At 43.1% G+C, this 20,663-nt stretch overlaps 1 protein-coding gene across 2 annotated transcripts in view; it reads right to left on the reverse strand.

Annotated features, from left to right (window-relative positions):
- Positions 1-20,663, reverse strand: part of BMPR2 (bone morphogenetic protein receptor type 2) — an 88,401-nt gene that overhangs the window by 30,372 nt on the left and 37,366 nt on the right. For both annotated transcript variants that reach the window (XM_053362194.1, XM_053362185.1), the window contains exons 3-4: positions 18,302-18,475; positions 14,583-14,762 (exon numbers count right to left, since the gene is read on the reverse strand). In XM_053362194.1, the coding sequence (XP_053218169.1) occupies positions 14,583-14,762; positions 18,302-18,475 (354 nt within the window). The remainder of the gene's footprint in view (positions 1-14,582; positions 14,763-18,301; positions 18,476-20,663) is intronic.

A 20,663-nucleotide genomic window follows, 5' to 3' on the forward strand; every position in this document is an offset into this window, starting at 1 on the left:
CGAGGGAGCCGGCGTACAGCTTCCGGGTCATGTGGCCAGCATGACTAAGCCGCTTCTGGCGAACCAGAGCAGCGCACGGAAACGCCGTTTAACTTCCCGCTGGAGCGGTTCCTATTTATCTACTTGCACTTTGATGTGCTTTCGAACTGCTAGGTTGGCAGGAGCAGGGACCGAGCAACGGGAGCTCACCCCATTGCGGGGATTCAAACCACCGACCTTCTGATCGGCAAGTCCTAGGCTCTGTGGTTTAACCCACAGCGCCACCCGTTCCAGTATAAGCTTTAAACAAATATCTCCTCAAAAATCTACAATGAATGAAAAACCGCTTGCTGTTCCTGATTAGTTCTATTTGCACACATACTTAAACATACTCACCCACATTGGCAGAGGAACGGGGGGGGGGGGGAGCGCACTGCCGCCAGCACGATCGGGGAGGGGGGCACCATCGCGGCCGCCCTGACACGTGCTGTGCACCCCCCACCCACCGCGCAGCACACCATGCCCCCAGGACGCACACCACGCCCCTGGGACATGCGCCACGCCCCCAGGATGCACGCCAGCCACGCCCCCACCTGCTCTCCGCCCCTGGTGCCAGAGCATGCAGCTTCACCACTGCTCACGCATCAAGGGATGCCAGAACTGTACACATCTCCCCCCGCCAAAAAACAACAACCTGCTCTGAGTAGAGAAGATGCACTCTTATCTGTGAATTATTGTAGTGGTGGTTGAAGCAGGTACCTTTTCTCCTACGCAGCTGATGGGGAGAAGCACCCCTCCACCATTTTGCGGTCCTGACACTTTTCCTGCTCTTTTAGATATGGCAGTCGTTTTGCGTTATGCCACACCCCCACTTCAGCCCAGCCATTTTGTCAATGGCTTCCTTGGCACTTTTTGTAAACTCCAAATGTACCCAGTGGCCTAAAAAGCTTGGCAACCCCTGTTCTGTCTATCAGTGAATTTCTGCCTTTGGTTGGACGGGATATAAATCAACATGAGTGAGTTTTTGTGCGGCCAAGAAAGAAGTCTACGTTTGATACTAGTTCTACTTGTCACCCACCAGCCCAGGGGAAAAGTGATGAGATTTTTTAAAATCTCAGCTGGACAATAAAGGCATGGAGGGAGAAAGATAGCAGGATAGGTTGAAGCAATAAAATTAAAAAGGCAGGATAGGAAACATTAACCCCAAACCACTTGTCTGAAATGACATGTGGAATAAAACTAACTCTGCGCAATTTCGTAGAATTAAAGTATTCAGAATAGGAAGTCATAAGGAGCAATTTGGGGTCATATTCATAACTACCTGGGGCATGGAATTATTTTTATTTTTTTCTTAAACACACAGATGTACATGTAAAAGCACTGAGAGTGTATAGCTCTATTGTGAGTGAAATAAGTATCCTGTTGTATTGAAGGATTAATTTTGAATACAACAGAAGTACCACAGGAAAAAGGGAGTTATCTGACAGGCTGTGACTGCGAGTTCTGGAAATGGTTTTGAGATGTTACCGACAAAAGGATGTTGGAAAAAGCAAAGTGATGTTGTATATTTTGCGTCAGATGAGTGTTGCATAGCAACCTAAGTGGCTACTTCTTTGATAAACGACAATGGTTTAGACTCAGTTTCCAAGTCCTTTCGTTAAAAGCTCATGTTGAATTTGTTCCCGGTATCCCAGGGGCAGAGCAGCCCAAAATGGTGCTAGGAAGCTTTTGCTACACTAGCTTCAGGATCAGGCCTCTTGTGCAAAGCTATGGCCAGATCCAAAACCATGTGTTTTGTTTTTGTACTGCCTTCTTGGCTCTTTGAATGCAAGTGTGTGTGTATGGAAATGACTTAATTAGCTCCTCCGCAATCTAACCATTCTGACAAAACTAGGGAGGTTACCTGGATTTGGAACATCTGAGCTTCACCCTAAGACTTCATTTGCTTCTGTGTCATGTTTTATGAAACTAGATTTCAATCAAAATGAAGAGTATTCACGTACAAAGAGGTACCAGTTTATCACAGTTTTAATAATGTGAAGCAGTGCAACATTTAGTTTAATTAAATCCAGTTTCTCAAACCATTACCCCATACTTATGACTGAGCTTCTACCAAAGTCAGATTATAGTTGCATTCTGGGACACCTGGTGGCACTTCTTCTCACTATAATCCAAGCTAATTGCAGCTATTTTTAATTAAGTGAGTGCAGTTTATTATGAAGCAGAACATCAAGTAAAGAGGACTATATGCAATACAATAAATTGAGATGCCGAAAAAAAAGACTCACTAAATTATTTGAAACGCTTACACACTGTGAAGTATTTTCTCGTTTCTTGCACTTTCATTTCAACAGGTTTAGCTAATATATCAGCTGCAACTTTGTGCGTCTTCAGGAAAGGTTACTAGCATATCTACAAAAAAGTTGTTACTCTCACACATGGAGCTACAGTAATCATACCGAAATGATTCACATGTAATGCTGAATCATGCTTTTGTGCTACAGGAGCCTTGCACTCATGCTCTTCTCTTCTTTCACACTCTGCTTCAACTGGTTTGCCAACACACTTGGAACAAGCAAGCCATGGTCTGCGCTTCCCCCAGCAAACCAGAATGACAAAAAGGCTTCAAACCATGTTTGCAATTCTAGTTTGGAGAGTAAACACAAACCACATTGGTCATGCTGGCTGGGACAGATGGGAACTGATTTCCAGCAAGATCTGGAGGGCACCGCTTGGGTTATCGTTGGGTTAGTGTCTAGAAACCTTAGATTCTGTTTGCTGTTTGGAACAAACTCCAATTTCTGTCACACTTTATTATGGGAAGCTACTGTTTGTTCCAAGCAGTAAATTGACGTTCTCAGGCTTCCTCTCTTTGTGTACAAAGGAGAGAAGGGGAAGGGTTAGTGGGGAATGTGCAAGCCCAAGGCTTGTGCCAGTTCACTGTCGTAACATTAATTCTTGCTTTAGCGTTATGCCTTGATCTCATGCAGTAGTCTCATATTCTCTAAGGTACTATAGATATTTGGATACAAAGACGATACGTTATACTATACCAAATTTACTGTTGTAAAGTGTTTTATGGCACTGCTTGATTTAGCACTGAACTTTGTTTGCATTATTTTGAACTAATAGTTATATCATATGGCTGAAAATATGGTCAGCAAAATTAAGTTTACCCTAATATATTAAGAAGGGTGTTGCATCAAGTATAAATGACCTATTCCATAACAACTTTTCTCACTGCAAAATAATCACCATCAAAATGTAACATCAATGAAGATTTTTCCAAGCAAGGTGTTAAGATTCCTGCTCATAGGTGTTTCCTGTACAATTTGTGTGGGTTTTGCCTTATTCCACACAGGGGACTCTTGAGAGTCCCATGGACTGCAAGAAGATCAAACCTCTCCATTCTTAAGGAAATCAGCCCTGAGTGCTCACTGGAAGGACAGATCCTGAAGCTGAGGCTCCAGTACTTTGGCCACCTCATGAGAAGAGAAGACTCCCTGGAAAAGACCCTGATGTTGGGAAAGATGGAGGGCACAAGGAGAAGAGGACAACAGAGGACAAGATGGTTGGACAGTGTTCTCGAAGCTACCAGCATGAGTCTGACCAAACTGTGGGAGGCAGTGAAAGACAGGAGTGCCTGGCGTGCTCTGGTCCATGGGGTCACGAAGAATCGGACACGACTAAACAACTAAACAACACAACAGAGGGGGAAATGCTCATTTGAAATTGACCCAAGATTTTTTTAGTTCAAAATGCTGTGACTTTTTTTTTTAATTGTGGCAACAAGTTCTCTTGTTTCAGTTTTCAGTCATCGAATCTGCCTACTGCTAGGCACATGCCAGAAGGCGTAAAACACTAAGGTAAAGGTAAAGGTACCCCTGCCCGTACGGGCCAGTCTTGCCAGACTCTAGGGTTGTGCGCCCATCTCACTCTATAGGCCGGGGGCCAGCGCTGTCCGCAGACACTTCCGGGTCACGTGGCCAGCGTGACATCGCTGCTCTGGCGAGCCAGAGCCACACACGGAAACGCCGTTTACCTTCCCGCTAGTAAGCGGTCCCTATTTATCTACTTGCACCCGGGGGTGCTTTCGAACTGCTAGGTTGGCAGGCGCTGGGACCGAGCAACGGGAGCGGACCCCGCCGCGGGGATTCGAACCGCCGACCTTTCGATCAGCAAGTCCTAGGCGCTGAGGCTTTAACCCACAGCGCCACCCGCGTCCCTTGCGTAAAACACTATTCATTATCAAAGCAGCCTTTTCCTAGCTCTAAGCCTCAGCCTAATGAAATTTCCTGGTGATGCAACTGCTTGGAAAGAAGAGTTTGTAGAATAGCACCATACGCGGGTGGCGCTGTGGGTTAAACCACAGAGCCTAGGACTTGCTGATCAGAAGGCCGTCGGTTCGAATCCCCAATATGGGGTGAGCTACCGTTGCTCGGTCTCTGCTCCTGCCAACCTAGCAGTTCGAAAGCACGTCAAAGTGCAAGCAGATAAATAGGTACCGCTATGGCGGGAAGGTAAACGGTGTTTCCGTGCGCTGCTCTGGTTCGCCAGAAGCGGCTTAGTCATGCTGGTCACATGACCCGGAAGCTGTACGCCGGCTCCCTCGGCCAATAAAGCGAGATGAGCGTCGCAACCCCAGAGTCGGCCACGACTGGACCTAATGGTCAGGGTTCCCTTTACCTTTTTTTAGTCTGAATATAGGCCACACCCCCCCTAAAAAAAAGGAGGCTTGTATAAAATCTGAGCGCAGCTGATAACTGCGCTCTTACAGGTAGAGAAGCTGTGATTTAAGATGAGACCTTGGATGGAACTGATACTTGAAACTCTATCCTTCAGTAGTTTTGTAAAAGGATCACTTGCTCTACTCAACAGGTGGTGCTGGAAGCCTGACATGTAGGAGAACCAAGGGGTTCCACAGGTTCTCTAAATTGTAAAAGCACTGGATGGTGTCCAAGATTTATGGTATATATACAGTACATTCCTTTCAAAGAGACCTCATATTAGGGGTTCAGTATATATTCTAGGGCAGGCTTCCTCAACCTTGGCCCTCCAGATGCTTTGAGACTACAATTCCCATCATCCCTGACCACTGGTCCTGCTAGCTAGGGCTCATGGGAGTTGTAGCCAAAAACATCTGGAGGGCCGAGGTTGAGGAAGCCTGTTCTAGGGCAGCTTATATTCAGACCTGTACAGTAATTCTTCTAGTAAGGCTTGGTGGTATGGTAATTATATGGTCTCTGACATTTCACAAATTTAAAAACAGAGACACCCATGAGCGGGACTAGGGGATGAGGCCTGGTGGCTTACTAGAGGCAGAACAAAACAGACTGTGATATGTGCCACAATAAGAAAACAAGACTCAGGGATGTGCATTCTAAACAGGTAACTCCAGATAGCATAAGCACAGCATAAAAAACATTTACACCAGTTCCACTTGGTCTGGATTAAATCATCAGTTCTTCACCCATCAAATTCCAGTTCAGAACCTCCCACTGCCTTCTGGAATCTTATGAAAAAGAGACTTGAGTTGAGGTTACCAGCATCCAGCTTCCAGATAATCTCTCCCAGCAGTTTCAATACAATGTTACGCCACAGTCAGTTTTTATATACTGTATTTTTCACCCTATAGGACGCACTTTTCCCCCTCCCAAAATGAAGGGGAAATGTGTGTGCGTCCTATGGGACGAATGCAGGCTTCAGGAAGCTATCCGTAAACCTGCGGAGTCCGGCGGGAACTCCCGTGGGCTCCGAAGGCTTGTGGATAGCTGCCTGCAGCCCGAAGCCAGGGGAGCGCGGTACTGTGCACCCCGGGCTTAGGGCAGCTATCTGCAAGCCTGCGGTGCCTGGCGGGAGTTCCCACCGGGTGCCGCAGGCTTGGGGATAGCTGCCCTAAGCCCGGGGTGCGCAGCGGGCTACAGCGCCGCGCCCCCGGGCTTCGGATAGCAGCAAGCTCTGGGAGCGATGGCGAGGTTGAGTGCAACCTCACCATCGCTCCCGGACCCATTCTGGGGGCTGGGGGAAGCTTGGGCTTCCCCCGCCCCCAGCCCGGCAAGCTCCGGGAGCGATGGCGAAGTTGAGCGTAACCTTGCCATCGCTCCCGGACCCGTTCTGGGGGCTGGGGAAGCTCGGGCTTCCCCCGCCCCCAGCCCGACAAGCTTCGGGAGAGATGGCGAGGTTGAGCGCAACCTCGCCTTCGCTCCCGGACCCCAGCCCTGAGGCTAAAAACGAAGCCAAGACAGCTCGCTGTCATGGCTTCTTTGCTCTTTGGGGCTCGGGGGGGGGGGAAATAATTTTTTTTCTTTATCCCCCCCCCCCAAAAAATAAGTGCGCCCTATGGGCCGGTGCGGCCCATAGGGCGAAAAATACGGTATATCATAGAATTGTAGAGTTGGAAGGGACTCTGAGGATCACGTATCATGATCTATGCAGCCAAAGGGTTAAGTGGTAGTACCTGAATACAAGTTTCTGGAATCTGAATTACAGGAAGGCTGGAACTACTACAGAATGGCTACAAAACACATGAAGTAGCTCAAATAAAGATGGTAGCTGAGAGCATACACAGTGCGCCTTTTACTCCTGGAGTAATCATACCCAATTTCCTCTTATCTAACGATAAGGATACCTGCTTGCTTGCACAGCTGCAGATTTTATTCACAGCACCTCTCAAAATTAAGCACTGCAATGTGAAGTGGCCTCAAATAGTTAAAGAGCATGGAAAAAGCAAATTACCAAGCCAGCAGCAACTGTCTCCCTTCCATGACGGCAAGATCAATCAATCATTTTCCATAGTCAGAGAGTGCTTTACCACTAGTCTTAGGGAAGCCTGGAGGCTTCAAGCTAAGCTTCTTCCTTCCAGCTGACCTGTCCTCCAGAGAAGTAAACATTGAGCTACATCTTTCCTGCTGAAAGAGTAGTGAGAAAAGGCAAAGCAAGCCACGTGACGGAACTTCGAGGCACACAGGCACTTAAGACAGATGGGCTTTCTTAAATAGTTTCAGCTCTCCTCCTGGATACGTGCACCAAAGTTAGCCAGAAGGAAATCTGAAAGTACTGCTACTTAAAAAAACCCCACCACCTCTATATGCATGATTTGAACGCTGATAAGATTTATGTAATTTGTTATACTAAGGAACTGAATGTACCACACTTTGCCCTTTTGTTGTAAGTTGTTTTCTTTTGTTCAACAGATTTGGAATTTTAAAGGCTGAGCTTGATCAAGTTAACTTTCCTAAAAAATCTGAGTGCGTGTGGATTTTTTATACTCCAAGAGAAAACACACAAATTCCTTTGCATGGGCGTAGCCAGGGGGGGTTGGGGGCAGGTGCCCCCACAATCAAGCAAATAAATACAAATATTTAACTAGCTGACTGATTGCATCGCAGATAACTTGCTTCTGCCCTCCCCCCAAACATAAAGCTTGATCCCCACTAAAATACATACGCCCATGCACCTCTGAACATTTCATGTGACTGCATGGTCTTTCACATTTAAGTACAGTGGTACCTCGGGTTAAGTACTTAATTCGTTCCGGAGGTCCGTACTTAACCTGAAACTGTTCTTAACCTGAAGCACCACTTTAGCTAATGGGGCCTCCTGCTGCTGCTGCCGCGCTGCCGGAGCACGATTTCTGTTCCCATCCTGAAGCAAAGTTCTTATCCCGAGGTACTATTTCTGGGTTAGCAGAGTCTGTAACCTGAAGCGTATGTAACCTGAAGTGTATGTAACCCGAGGTACCACTGTATGCTGCATATAAAGCATGCTGTGTTCCTTTAAGCAGTTAAAACACCCTGGCTTCTCCCGTGTTCATAGAAAGGCAGCTCTGGCAAATTTAAACAGCTCATGGGTGCTTATATGCGATGGCAAGACTTGTACAAGCAGGCACTTCCTGCATGCAGATCAGACGGAGAGCCGCCGTCTGCCTTATTGGAGCCTGGGATGTTTCTGTTTACAAATCCTGGAGCCAGGCCGGGGCACTGGCTGGAGGCGTGCCGTCTGCTTCCTTGCTACACTCAGCCTTTGTCTGGTTTGACTGTGTCAAAGAAAGAACAACCCTGCTGTGTTTTCCGCAAAGGATGGTTTCAAGACAATGCAACTGCTGGGGCTCCCTCCTTTTTTCACAGCCTCGCTCAGAAAGGTAGTCTACGGATTAGTGAATTTACGCTTTCCCTGAGAAATATGGGGTGGGGGGAGAGAGCTGGCCTGCCCCCCAAATCATTTAACTCATAGGCAAGAACACTTGCATTCGTTATTTCATACAAAAGAAAAAGAATCATATTTCAATTGCACCCCTTAGACATACGTTATTTTCTTATGCAACAACTGCACTCAAACGGCATGCTGTATTTTTACAGCATACAATACTTATATAGAAGCTATCGTTTTACCTCTTCCTTAAAAAGTTTTTATTGGTGTCCTGAAGAAACGTTTCAAAGGAAATTCCGTTTCAATTGTTAACTGCAGGTCATGCATTTTTAGCTTTGTTTAACGGATGCACTTCTTAAACTGCCCAAATTTACATAGTGGCTTAGCAATTTAGTGACAGTGAAAAGAAAAAATGAACTGTTACGCTGTTAGCCTTGCAAAACAAGAATGAAGCAAAACTGCCTCTGGTTTTCATAACCTGAACAGTTTTCACAGTCTTTCTGTGTTTTCCATATGGTTCTTATTATAGTTTTATACAAGTATTTTGTATTTATTTGTATTAATCATAAACATAAATGATATTAAGTAGCAGACCTCTTAAACCTGATAGCATATGGTTCAGTATGGAAAATGCCCTAAAGACTATTCGGTATATGCAGAAGTTTCCACAGCCTTCAGGTCATTCTCCATACTGAACTATATACTATCAGGCTTAAGATGTCTGCTACCTAATATTGTTTATTTGTATGAGTAATACAAATAAATAAATAAAAACTTGTATGGAACTATGCTTAAATTATGTCAGCTATACAACCTACCAATTTTATGGAATGGTGGTATGTGAATATCAAATAATCTAGACATATTATTTCAGGTAAGGCTTAAAATAACATTTAATAAATCTGTAATTTTTTAAATATTGACTTGGTTGGATTAATATTGGAATGCACAACATGATTATACCCAGTCATTCCTAAAAAAGTCTGATACAAATATTCATTTATTCTTAATCTGAAAGATTTTTTCATCTTCTAATAATAGCCAAAATCCCATTCTTAAAAAAATTCAAGAACCATAAAACAAGTATCTCACTTCTCATCACTGAGCCAGCGCTAAGAGAAAACACAGCGAACAAAATGGCTCATAGTCTGCTAATACGATCTTGGTTTCTATAGCAACTGAGCAATGTGCCTTTTATTTATGTTTAAATATTATTTGCAAAAACACAAGATGCATTCCAAGAATAGTACAACACAATACTAGTTAGGCATAATCTCTAGGAGGGCTGAAAATGTTCAAATTGTGGAAGCTATGGAGAGGTAATGAATTCAAGTCATTGACAGGAGAATGTAAATAAAAGCCTCTTGGGGCCTTTCCAGGGGTTTTTTTTCATCATAAAATGTGCATGTGTTACTCAATTACGATAGGGACACAGGAGTCATTCTTTGGGCTAGTACTTCTGTTGCTGTAATACTACATTTTCCACCTGCAGTTTAATCCTGACATCTTGTTGCCGGGGTGGAGGGGACATTCTTCTATTAGTTGGGACATCAGCTACAATTGTGCATGCTTTGTTGAGCACGATTGCTGAGTACTGTGAAGTTAGTGCCTGCAACATAATTAGAGATGATGACTAGTTTGCTGCTCTCTCATACTACTGCCAAAGTTGAGCAATTCAGACACAAGCTGCTCCTTTAGCTGTTAAAAGCAGCTTTCCCCTGGAGCAAAGCTGTACTACACCAGTAGCATTTCGACAATCAGATCTCAACTTATTAACCAGATATATTCCCCCAATACACAACTGTTTGACTCCTGCCTTTGTGTAAGTTTTCCCTTGACTATAGTTTTCCTTTTCGCCTGAACCAGGAAATGATAGGTAACAGCTTTGAAACATGCCACAATATTAAGCTAACTTTAAACTGCAGCTTAATTAATATTTTGGAGTGCTCCCAAGCTGTTAACCATACTTTTCTGGTTTGGACATAATGGGAAACTAGAGTCAAGACGGTCTGCCTTGTTTGCCAACTCACATAAAGTAGCTGCATACAGGAACACTAGGTTCATTCATAACTTGGCTTACTAAACAGGTATGTACATTTTATGCAAATTTTGCTTTTTCATTATTAAAATTTCAGGCTTAATTCTTTGAAGATTGCAGATTCATTTCTCCAGTGCTGAAGTTCATATTTCCAAAGTATGTACAAACACAAAGCATACAAAGCTCAGCAAGTTTACTTTTTAACTATTATGCTAGGATGGGTGCTACTGGAGCAATAGGGGGAAATTGGTTTTTTTCACTGTAAACTGAAGTTTAAATGGATATATTCCATTTAAAATGTAAGCAAACAAGTAACAGGGAATTCCTATGTATATTTCTAAGGGAATAGAACAGAGAAGGACCACCACCTAATAAAGTGATAACAATGAGGAGAAAGATCTTAGGGATCCTTTAGCCATGAAGGCAATGATTTCAGTATATATCATAATTTAACTAACATTCCACATGGTGTTAAAACCCTCATGTGTGATGTGTGAATCAGAAATATTTGTTGGCTAAACTTGTGTTTGCAAGTTTAAATTCTGAAAAATATTTTGAACCACCTTAATTCATACCAAACATTTTATTAAAATCTGTTTTATTACCTTAGATCCCACACTAGCTTGGCTACAGTGCAATGTGAATAAGCCTTTAAAAATCCAGCTATGCAGTGAGCATGAAGCAGGCTCAGACAAGTGCCATAATTTCCATCAGTGTATGAAACTTTCCTTTAGAATTCCATCTTTGCGTTAAGAGAAAAATATACAATTTTTTACGCTGCTGTAAACAGAGGCAGAAATAGGGCTGTCTTAAGTCTACACAGCTGCTGCTTCAACTCATCTACCAGTACCCATAACTTTGGGAAATTGTAGTAGCGTGAAATACAGTCCTTAGCTATTCATAAGATGGTATCAGTAAACTAACTACAACACTAATGTTTATTTAGAACTTCTGGCAAACTAGAGAATGTACCGCAAGAGATAAACCAAGACAAAATAACAGGGAATGGATATTGCAATGCATTAATTGGTTTCCAGATGGCACACTGAATCTCTGAATGGTCCTAGCAATGCATTAAAACAAGGTTTACATTGTAGTTTTTCGCCAAGATGCTAGCAAACAAAAGTCCCCAAGCTTGGACTTCAAAATGAACTTTGGGAACTTTTAAAAGTTTCTCCAAACTGCAGGCAAGCTTTTAAAACCCTCTGCTTATCTTTGTTAGTTTACTCCTTCAGCAAAAAGCCTTCTTTGCCAGGATCTATCTACTCAAAACACACTCCCCCTTCCTGACTTGAAGCTGCAGTGATGGAAGCAGAAGAAAAGTTGAAAAGTAAATTTTATACTACGGCAGCCCGGAAGAGAACATGCCCGCCTTCAATTTATTTATTTGTTAGGACAGAAATGCAGTATTGTCGTACAGGCATGCTGTAGAGCAGTGATGGCCAAACTTGGCCCTCCAGCTGTTTTGGGACTACAATTCCCATCATCTCTGACCACTGGTCCTGTTAGCTAGGGATGATGGGAGTTGTAGTCCCAAAACAGCTGGAGGGCCAAGTTTGGCCATCACTGCTGTAGAGCAAAGCTGCAATTATGCTGGCCATGTCATTTTCCGGGAGTGTCTCTGTACGTCATGCAGGTCCAGAGAGGGAAAATAGGATGGGGGACATGAGAGCAACTTTGATCTGCAGTGTACCAAGACCTCACCTTGTTCTGTTAGAGCTTTTTTAAAAGGGGAAAGAATAATATCAATTGCGTGCTGCCACCTAGTACAGGAGAAGAGACCGACCAAGCGCTGCACAAAGGGATTCTTTTCTTAAACTTTCTTTTCTTAAACTTTTTTTTACAAACCCCAAGTGCATCCGACAATGCATGCTGAAAGTTTAGAAGGGAAAACAGAAAGAAAGGGGGACCTGTTGGTTTCTTTCTTTCCCACACCCTGGAAGTAAGGGAGGGAAAGGGAAGGAGGGGTAGAGCAAGGGAAAACACATAGGAAAACAGATCACAGCACAGTAGCTTTTCAAGCCGGGGACAAAGAGAGGCAAAACTGGCAGTCACAGAGTAGCATGCTGCTCTTCAGCCAATGAAACACCAGCACTATGGTGACCCCCCTCTTGTCTCCCACCTACTTTTCTTTCTGCCTTCCAACCTTAAGGCTCCTGTATGTTCATTTTGTTTCTCAAGCACAGCTACTGATCATAAATCATCTAACTATTAAAGAAACAATTCTGCTCCAGATTTAGAAATTTCCTTTTGGTATGCAATACACTCTTGCAAAACATTAACAATGCATATGTGGCCTAATTATTGTTCTGAGAGGTTTACAGTCTTACAGTATGGGGCTTGCAGGATGCTTACTCAGCATTTGCCTGTTAGGGAATATTAGGGAATACTAGTAAGTCCAAATTGCATGATTTGTATACCATTTAACTCTCCACAACTATCAATTTCCAGCAGATATGGAGAGCAATATTTATTTTGTTCTTTTAAGATGAAAGTTCAGTTTAGCCCTGCACTTCAGTAAAGGTAAAGGTAAAGGTACCCCTGCCTGTACGGGCCAGTCGTGTCCGACTCTAGGGTTGTGCGCCCATCTCACTTAAGAGGCCGGGGGCCAGCGCTGTCCACAGACACTTCCGGGTCATGTGGCCAGCGTGACAAGCTGCATCTGGCGAGCCAGCGCAGCACACAGAACGCCGTTTACCTTCCTGCTAGTAAGCGGTCCCTATTTATCTACTTGCACCCGGGGGTGCTTTCGAACTGCTAGGTTGGCAGGCGCTGGGACCGAGCAATGGGAGCGCACCCCGCCGCGGGGATTTGAACCGCCGACCTGACGATCGGCAAGTCCTAGGCGCTGAGGTTTTACCCACAGCGCCACCCGCATCCCTCTACCTGCACTTCAGTACTGGTTAGTAATATCAGTTTCTTCCAATATAAATTATAATGAAAATAATGAGATGGAATAGCAACAGGGAATATGAACCCAAAGAAGACTATTTCAGATTCTTACTGCAAATAATTTATCCTCTTCGTGGTTCCTTGCGAAGCCTCAATTTATACATATAGAACATTGAACAATATTCCTTTCTTGCTGTCAAACATCCCAGTTTCTGAAATCACATTGTTTAAATACCACACAATAGATTTCCATTATTTCATCCTATGTTGCCTTAAGGCTCTCTCACTATAAAAACATAATCCCTTCTACACAATATTAATGGTTATATGCAGATTATATTAAATACCACAAATTTAAATTCTGTGTTGATGTCTGAAAACATATGCTCTTATGTTAATATACAGCATTTGCAGCTAATTAGGAGCATTACTTGTTTTCCAGGACTATATGTTTTTTGACATCTACACACAAGCCAGAGCAATGTCTAAATTGTCTTCCAATGTTGCAATTCAAAAAATCTAAATCTAAAGCTGGGCACTGGAGATAGATAGCAAATAAATGATTGTAAATATATAGGCAGTTATCTCCCGTTAGCCTGGAAGTAAAAGAGAGCTTTGGGTCGTGTTGCCATTACAGATATTTTCTATCAGTGTGAACCCAGTCTCAGCATAATTATAGCTAAACAGAAGTAGGAAAAACAACATTGCAATGCAAAATGTAACCTCCATATGCCTAGTACAATTCTGTACTGCTGTGGTTATGATTTGTGTTCTCCTTTGCAGTAGCCTCACAGATGCCCATGTTTGAAGTATTCCAAAGCCACCCCAATCATGCAGTGCAGAGTCAAAACTAGAGTGGAGGGGGGGGGCTTTTTTAAAAAATACCACTGTGCCAGCTCCAGAAACTACAGGGTGAGGTCTCATTTTTAGAAATATGCAAAGTGTTAATGATGGCTGGGAGTTTCTTGAAGGTGAAATATTGAAGGCATAATCTAAACAATTCCAACAAGGAAGAGAAGTACTGTAGGAAGCATCTAAAGAAACCAGTGTGGCTGCATAAGGAGCTTTTAGATGAGCTGAGATTTAAAAGGGGCATGTATAATGGGAGAAGCAAATCACAAAGGAAGGATATAAAGAAGACGCCAACACTTTCAGGGAGAAGGTCAGGAGGACTAAAGCTCAGAACCAAGCTCAACCTTGCAAGAGAGGTTAAAAGACTAAAAAGGGTATTTTGAGCTATTTCAAAGCAAGAGGAAGAACAAATAGGTCCTCTGCATGGAGAATATGACCATGGCAAAATAATATTGCCACAATGTTGTAAAGGATATACAAGTGAAGCCTAAATTATTTTTAAGGTGAAACATTGTATAATACAACAGATAGCTTACATACTAATAGAAAAACAAAGTTAATTTCAATCTTTAAGTTCTCAGCAGTACATTGCATGTGGAGTCTATTAGTAGCAATGCTTTCTCAGTTGCTCTTAAATCATGATTATCACAAAGCCTGAAGCACTCTGACTCACTGAAAGGCGTTCCATCGGTAGGGTCTGCTGGTGGAAAATTCTCTGTGAAGTTGAGATTGCACAAGTTGGAACTGCAGCAGCAGAAACGATATGTCCCATTCTGAACCAAGGAAGGGGTGGTTGTGACGATGCACTCCTCAGAGTGACAGTCTTCAGGGTCTCCTATATGAGACCAGCATCCTGGAGGAAAAAAAGGTTGTAAATCAAATAGCAGCATTTCTTTTGGCTATTTATTTAGCTTGTGAAACTTTCTACATGTTTTGCTCCTCAACTTCATGCTCGTATTGGATTGTCTCTCACCTAGAAAAACCCCTCTGCCTTTTAAGACCAGGGACACACTGCTCTGAATCCTTTCCCTAAGAGAAGTGTCACCTGCTGGGACTATGGGTAGGGTCTTTTGCAGCTCCATGACTTTTTGACATTAGGACATTTTTCTTTCATCCTCTGCTTTTAAATATATGCTCCTTTTCTTAAATGGGTTTTATGTGACTTGGACTATGTACCGTATTTTTCGCTCTATAAGACACACCAGACCACAAGACGCACCTAGTTTTTGGAGGAGGAAAACAAGAAAAAAAATATTCTGAGTCTCAGAAGCCAGAACAGCAAGAGGGATCACTGCGCAGTGAAAGCAGCAATCCCTCTTGCTGTTCTGGCTTCTGTGATAGCTGCGCAGACTACATTCGCTCCATAAGACGCACACACATTTCCCCTTACTTTTTAGGAGGGAAAAAGTGAGTCTTATAGAGCAAAAAATACGGTACTTTCTTTAGCCAATTTAACTGCATTCTCATATGTGGGTGGATTTCACTATTGAGACTTGCATTTTGTACTGATGCTTTAATGCTGAAAACAGATTCAATTTCATGTAAGAAAAGTTGTATTAAAGCAGATAAAAGCCTACACAAACATATTTGTGGTGGTTCTTTACATTCCACCAATGTCTGTGTCCCAAAACTAAACAGTCTTATGACCGTAACAACCTGGTCCTGGCAAAATATCAAATGCACCATAGTGTCTTCAAATTTTTCATTGGTTTACTGATTTGTGACTTATTTACATTATCAGCTGCATACCAGTCCTTTCATTCCACTTCAGGGGTGTGTGTGTTCGGGTGTGTGTGTGTGTGTGTGTGTTCAAGGGTTAGTCAGAGGCTGATGCATGTTTTTTGAAACTAATGCATGTTCTTGATTCATTTCTCTACCGCACCAGACCAACAGATTACACATACAATTGCAGGGGTCATCATGTCTGGCATGCAGGAAGTGGACAGAGCACAGTATTCAATTAAAGTATGCAGTGATTCGTCCTGAGCTAAGACAGTGAGCAAAATAGTGTGGCTAAAATTTATCAAGACTCCTGAACTGTTGACCTCTGAAACAAACCACAGGTGAAGCATTCCCAACTGTGTAAGCGAGTTTGCATTATCCTGGCATTTTGCCTTCAGGTTTCCAACAACTTCTGGTTATGCTGGTTCTTTAAATATCATACTTTGATTTAGTTGATGAAACTGTATCTAACATTTCAGCTTTTAAGGGAGATACCATGTATTTACACCACTTTTGCATGTTCCCATCCCCTGCTCCCAAAAAACTTCTTTTTTTCATTACTGTATGTAGTTTTAGGGTCTAATTACATATTTTCCTTCATAACTTTCCTTCTGAGAGGGCTAGAGACTTATTTTTTTAAAAAAAGAAATGGAAGTTCAGAGTCCGGGGCCCTTAATGATCAGTAATGGAACTTTCTTCTTTCGTATGGCTTATTCATTTAATCATCCTTATTCTCCAAGACTGCTCAGTGTTCTGTTAGAGACTATCCTCTATGCTCACTTCTAATTCGTTGTTATTACCTATTACTAATTTCATTAAACATAAGCACTATGACCTTGTTTTTGCTTTCTGGTAATTTGTACAGTTTTATCTATTTCTACTTAGCAGCTCTATTAAGTTTATACTATGAATCACTAGCATATCAAACTTTAGACTGTCATGTATTAAAAATTTCTATAAAGTATGCTTGAAAAAATTGTGGCTTGGCATAATTGTAATGTTGCCCAGAAGCCTAATCATGATTAAGCTATTGGGAATGCCCTATGGGCATGCACACGGCTTTCCCAAGTGGGTATCCCCCCACCTTTTCAATTTGACCATCGACCATTAACTTACATTAATGCTAACCACCATTTGCAACAATGGATAGAAGCAGCTTTGCAAATTTGCTGATAACTATGGTCATCTTAGGGACGCGGGTGGTGCTGTGGGTAGAAGCCTCAGCGCCTAGGGCTTGCCGATCGAAAGGTCGGCAGTTCGAATCCCCGCGTCGGGGTGCGCTCCCATTGTTTGGTCCCAGTGCCTGCCAACCTAGCAGTTCGAAAGCACTCCCGGGTGCAAGTAGATAAATAGGGACCGCTTACCAGCGGGAAGGTAAACGGCGTTTCCGTGTGCGGCTCTGGCTCGCCAGAGCAGCGATGTCACGTTGGCCACGTGAACCGGAAGTGTCTCCGGACAGCGCTGGCCCCCAGCCTCTTGAGTGAGATGGGCGCACAACCCTAGAGTCTGTCAAGACTGGCCCGTATGGGCAGGGGTACCTTTACCTTTATGGTCATCTTAACACCACTGAAGATAGAACTGTAGTTAGCTTTAGCTTGATGAGGAGAGGGGGGTGCAACAATGAACTGGGAAGGAGTCAGGAGTCATACAATTAAGAGAATCAGAGCTTTTTTCAGGGTGTGTCACAGACCATCTGTCCAACCCCCTGCTCAATTCAAGAGTCCCAGAACTAGAGCATCTTCAATATATGGCTAGCCAACCTTTGCTTGAAGAACTCTAGTGAGGGAGAACTCACCACTCTTCTAAGTAATTGATCCCACTGTTGAACTGTTCAATAAGTTTCTCATAATGTTCAAATAAAATATAGTCTCCTGTAAATTAAGTGCAGCCCTGGCCTTTGTGGCAGCAGAGAACTGAGAAGAGTTATGTCTGCACTCAGCTGTTCTTCAAAATGAGGGACATTTGTTTGTAGATTCCTTTGTGATCAGAAGGCAGTACAGTGGTACCTTGTTTTGAGTCGGGGATCCGTTCCAGAGCCCTGGACGCTCAACGAAAGGGATGCTCGACAAAGCACCGCTCTGTGCATGTGCACGAACGGCAAACCCGGAAGTATCCCGTTCCGGTACTTCTGGGTTTGCCACGGATGTTTGTCGAAATGGACGGTCGATAGGGCGGACGTTCGCGGAGGTATTAAGGTAAAGGTAAAGGTACCCCTGAACTTTAGGTCCAGTCATGGACGACTCTGGGATTTGCGGCGCTCATCTCACTTTACTGGCCGAGGGAGCCAACATTTGTCCGCAGACAGTTTTTCCGGGTCATGTGGCCAGCATGACTAAGCCGCTTCTGGCGAAACCAGAGCAGCGCACGGAAATGCCGTTTACCTTCCCGCCAGAGTGGTACCTATTTATCTACTTGCACTTTGACGTGCTTTCAAACTGCTAGGTTGGCAGGAGCTGGGACTGAACAACGGGAGCTCACCCCATCGCGGGGATTCGAACCGCCGACCTTCTGATCGGCAAGCCCTAGGCTCTGTGGTTTATGAGAAGATACATGTCGAAAAGTTTTACAAAAAAACTGCTACCTGCCTCTGAATATTAAGACCTTTGTGACAAATAGATTAAGTTATGTTTGTTGTCATTATTGCTGAATGCCATTATTGTTGAATGTTACCTTGTTTCACAAGATGGATCTCTCCTTCACGTGTTTTCTCCCACAGACCATAGCAGGTGTTGCCTTTCATACACAAAACTGTACCATTCTCTTGAGAAATTCGACTTTCGCTAATTCCATGATCATTTTGGTACTGGTCCCTAAATGCACATGTCGTCTCTTCACTCTGTGCAGCTAAACAAGAAAACAAAAACAAGCAAGTTTACAAACCAGATTGTGGCACTGATCGTTGACAAAACTAGAAGATAAAAATATAGTTGAAGAAACTAGAAGAGTCATTTTCAGGGCTGGCCCTTTCATTAGGAAGAGTGAGGTAGCCACCTCAAGTAGCTGATTTTGTTATCATTAAAGGGCAAACAGACAGAGGTGCTGGTAAGTTTTTCTTCCATGTGCAGACAAGTCATGCTTGGGCACTACGTATGTTGGCTAGATTGCCTCAGGTAGCAAAATGTCTTGGCAATTTTGGTACTTCAGAACTTTGCATTTTTAAAAGCAATATCCAACTTCCTGTTAGGAGCTGCCGCTGGATCCAAGTGCAATTCCTATTTATGTGTATGGAAACATAGTTCTTCCTCTCACACTAGAACACCTTATCAGAAATATATTAGACTTATCCAAAAATCCTATTTGCAGAACCATTAGTAACAAAGTGACTCTGAGTACTGAGCAGAAAAAAGCACTTAAAAGTGGCCTGCAGCAGCATCACAAACTTGGTACATTTTATGGTATTCATAAATGAAGATGCTTTAAATATTCAGAAAGGGAAACCGGATGAATAGGAATACATTCAGTCCCAGGCCACATTATCAGTAAATCTTAGATCATCATCATAATTAGTCTTCCCACTGAACATACATCTCCCTTGAGCTAGAATATTAAAAGATCAAAATGTCTTAAGATCCCAGAAATTCAAAGGAATTTTTGTCCACTTTTCTTTTTGATATACTCCAGAAATTAGGCCATACCTCATCAAAACAACCCTATATAATTATTACATTAGAAAGAAAGAAAGACTCTTCAGAATGAAAGAAGCATTTAAAGTCCTTAAAGTAGTGCACAGAATTTAAACTGGTTGAATCAATCAAAGCAAAATGCCTATTTTGTGCATTTCCAGATTTTTCATAGATAAATATTCACTGGGTTGCCATGCCTGAGCAAAGCATTATGTAATAATGTATCATAAAACAAAGGGACTGGATAACAATGGTCCATAAGTGACTGCCTTATTAAAATAGTGAAAGGGAAAATACACGAATGCTAAATTATTATTTTTGCTTTAAATCAGAATTTTGCCACTTTCTAGCATCAAAGAGAAAATATGCGAACTTTCTGTAAAGGAAGAAATACACACTAGCATTAACGTAGCATTTTTGACAGCAAATATCACAGTTCATATGTTCATTGTGCCTTTCAATATATATTCTTTCCACAAAATAATTTTGACATTAATGACCTAGAGTAAATAGAGTCAAATCAGATTTGAACTAGAACTATACTCAGCAACAAAGTTCAGCCTCTTTAGCAAAGCTACCTGCTGATTCTGTTCTTCTGTTTTCACCTTTATATATGCTAGACAAGAATCTGCATGTAAATTTTCACCTACCATTTAGGCTATAAAAGCAATTAAAGAGGGAAGGCTTTCCAACAGCTCTACCAAAATCACTGTGTATACATAGTCTCTTGCAGCAAAAACAATCAGAATTTTGTGGCCCTTGAAAGCCTAACAAATCTATTTGCGTGGTGAGGCCCTGGGCCCGCAGTTCCCACAGAAATAAACATACAAGCACAAATATGTTGGGTTAATGGGATAAATTAGGCCACAACTTTATTGGTTACAGATGTGAGCAGTTTGGCTTAGGCAACTGGGTGAAGCAAGACTATATCCTGACTCCTGCCCGTCTGCAGGAAGTCTTGAAAGGGTCAACCATCAATAGCGGGAGCCTTATGATATATATCAATTAAGAACTTCCCCAGGGTCACCAATGGGGTCGTGGCATGACCCTAACCCATGACCAGGCTTCGGACAGGAACCACACACCTGGATCCCTTTAATGGGACACCCTTAGCGTGGAGGGGCAGGCGGAGGCAACAGTCTCCCCTCCCATAACAAGGCTTAAAGGTAAAGGTAAAGGGACCCCTGACCATTAAGTCCAGCCACGGACGACTCTGAGGTTGCGGCGCTCATCTCACTTTATTGGCCGAGGGAGCCGGCATACAGCTTCCGGGTCATGTGGCCAGCATCACTAAACCACTTCTGGCGAACCCGAGCAGTGCACGGAAACGCCGTTTACCTTCCCGCCGCACCTATTCATCTACTTGCACTTTGATGTGCTTTCGAACTGCTAGGTTGGCAGGAGCAGGG

This window comes from Podarcis raffonei, chromosome 1 (assembly GCF_027172205.1).
Source record: "Podarcis raffonei isolate rPodRaf1 chromosome 1, rPodRaf1.pri, whole genome shotgun sequence".
Classification (NCBI taxonomy): Eukaryota; Metazoa; Chordata; class Lepidosauria; order Squamata; family Lacertidae; genus Podarcis; species Podarcis raffonei.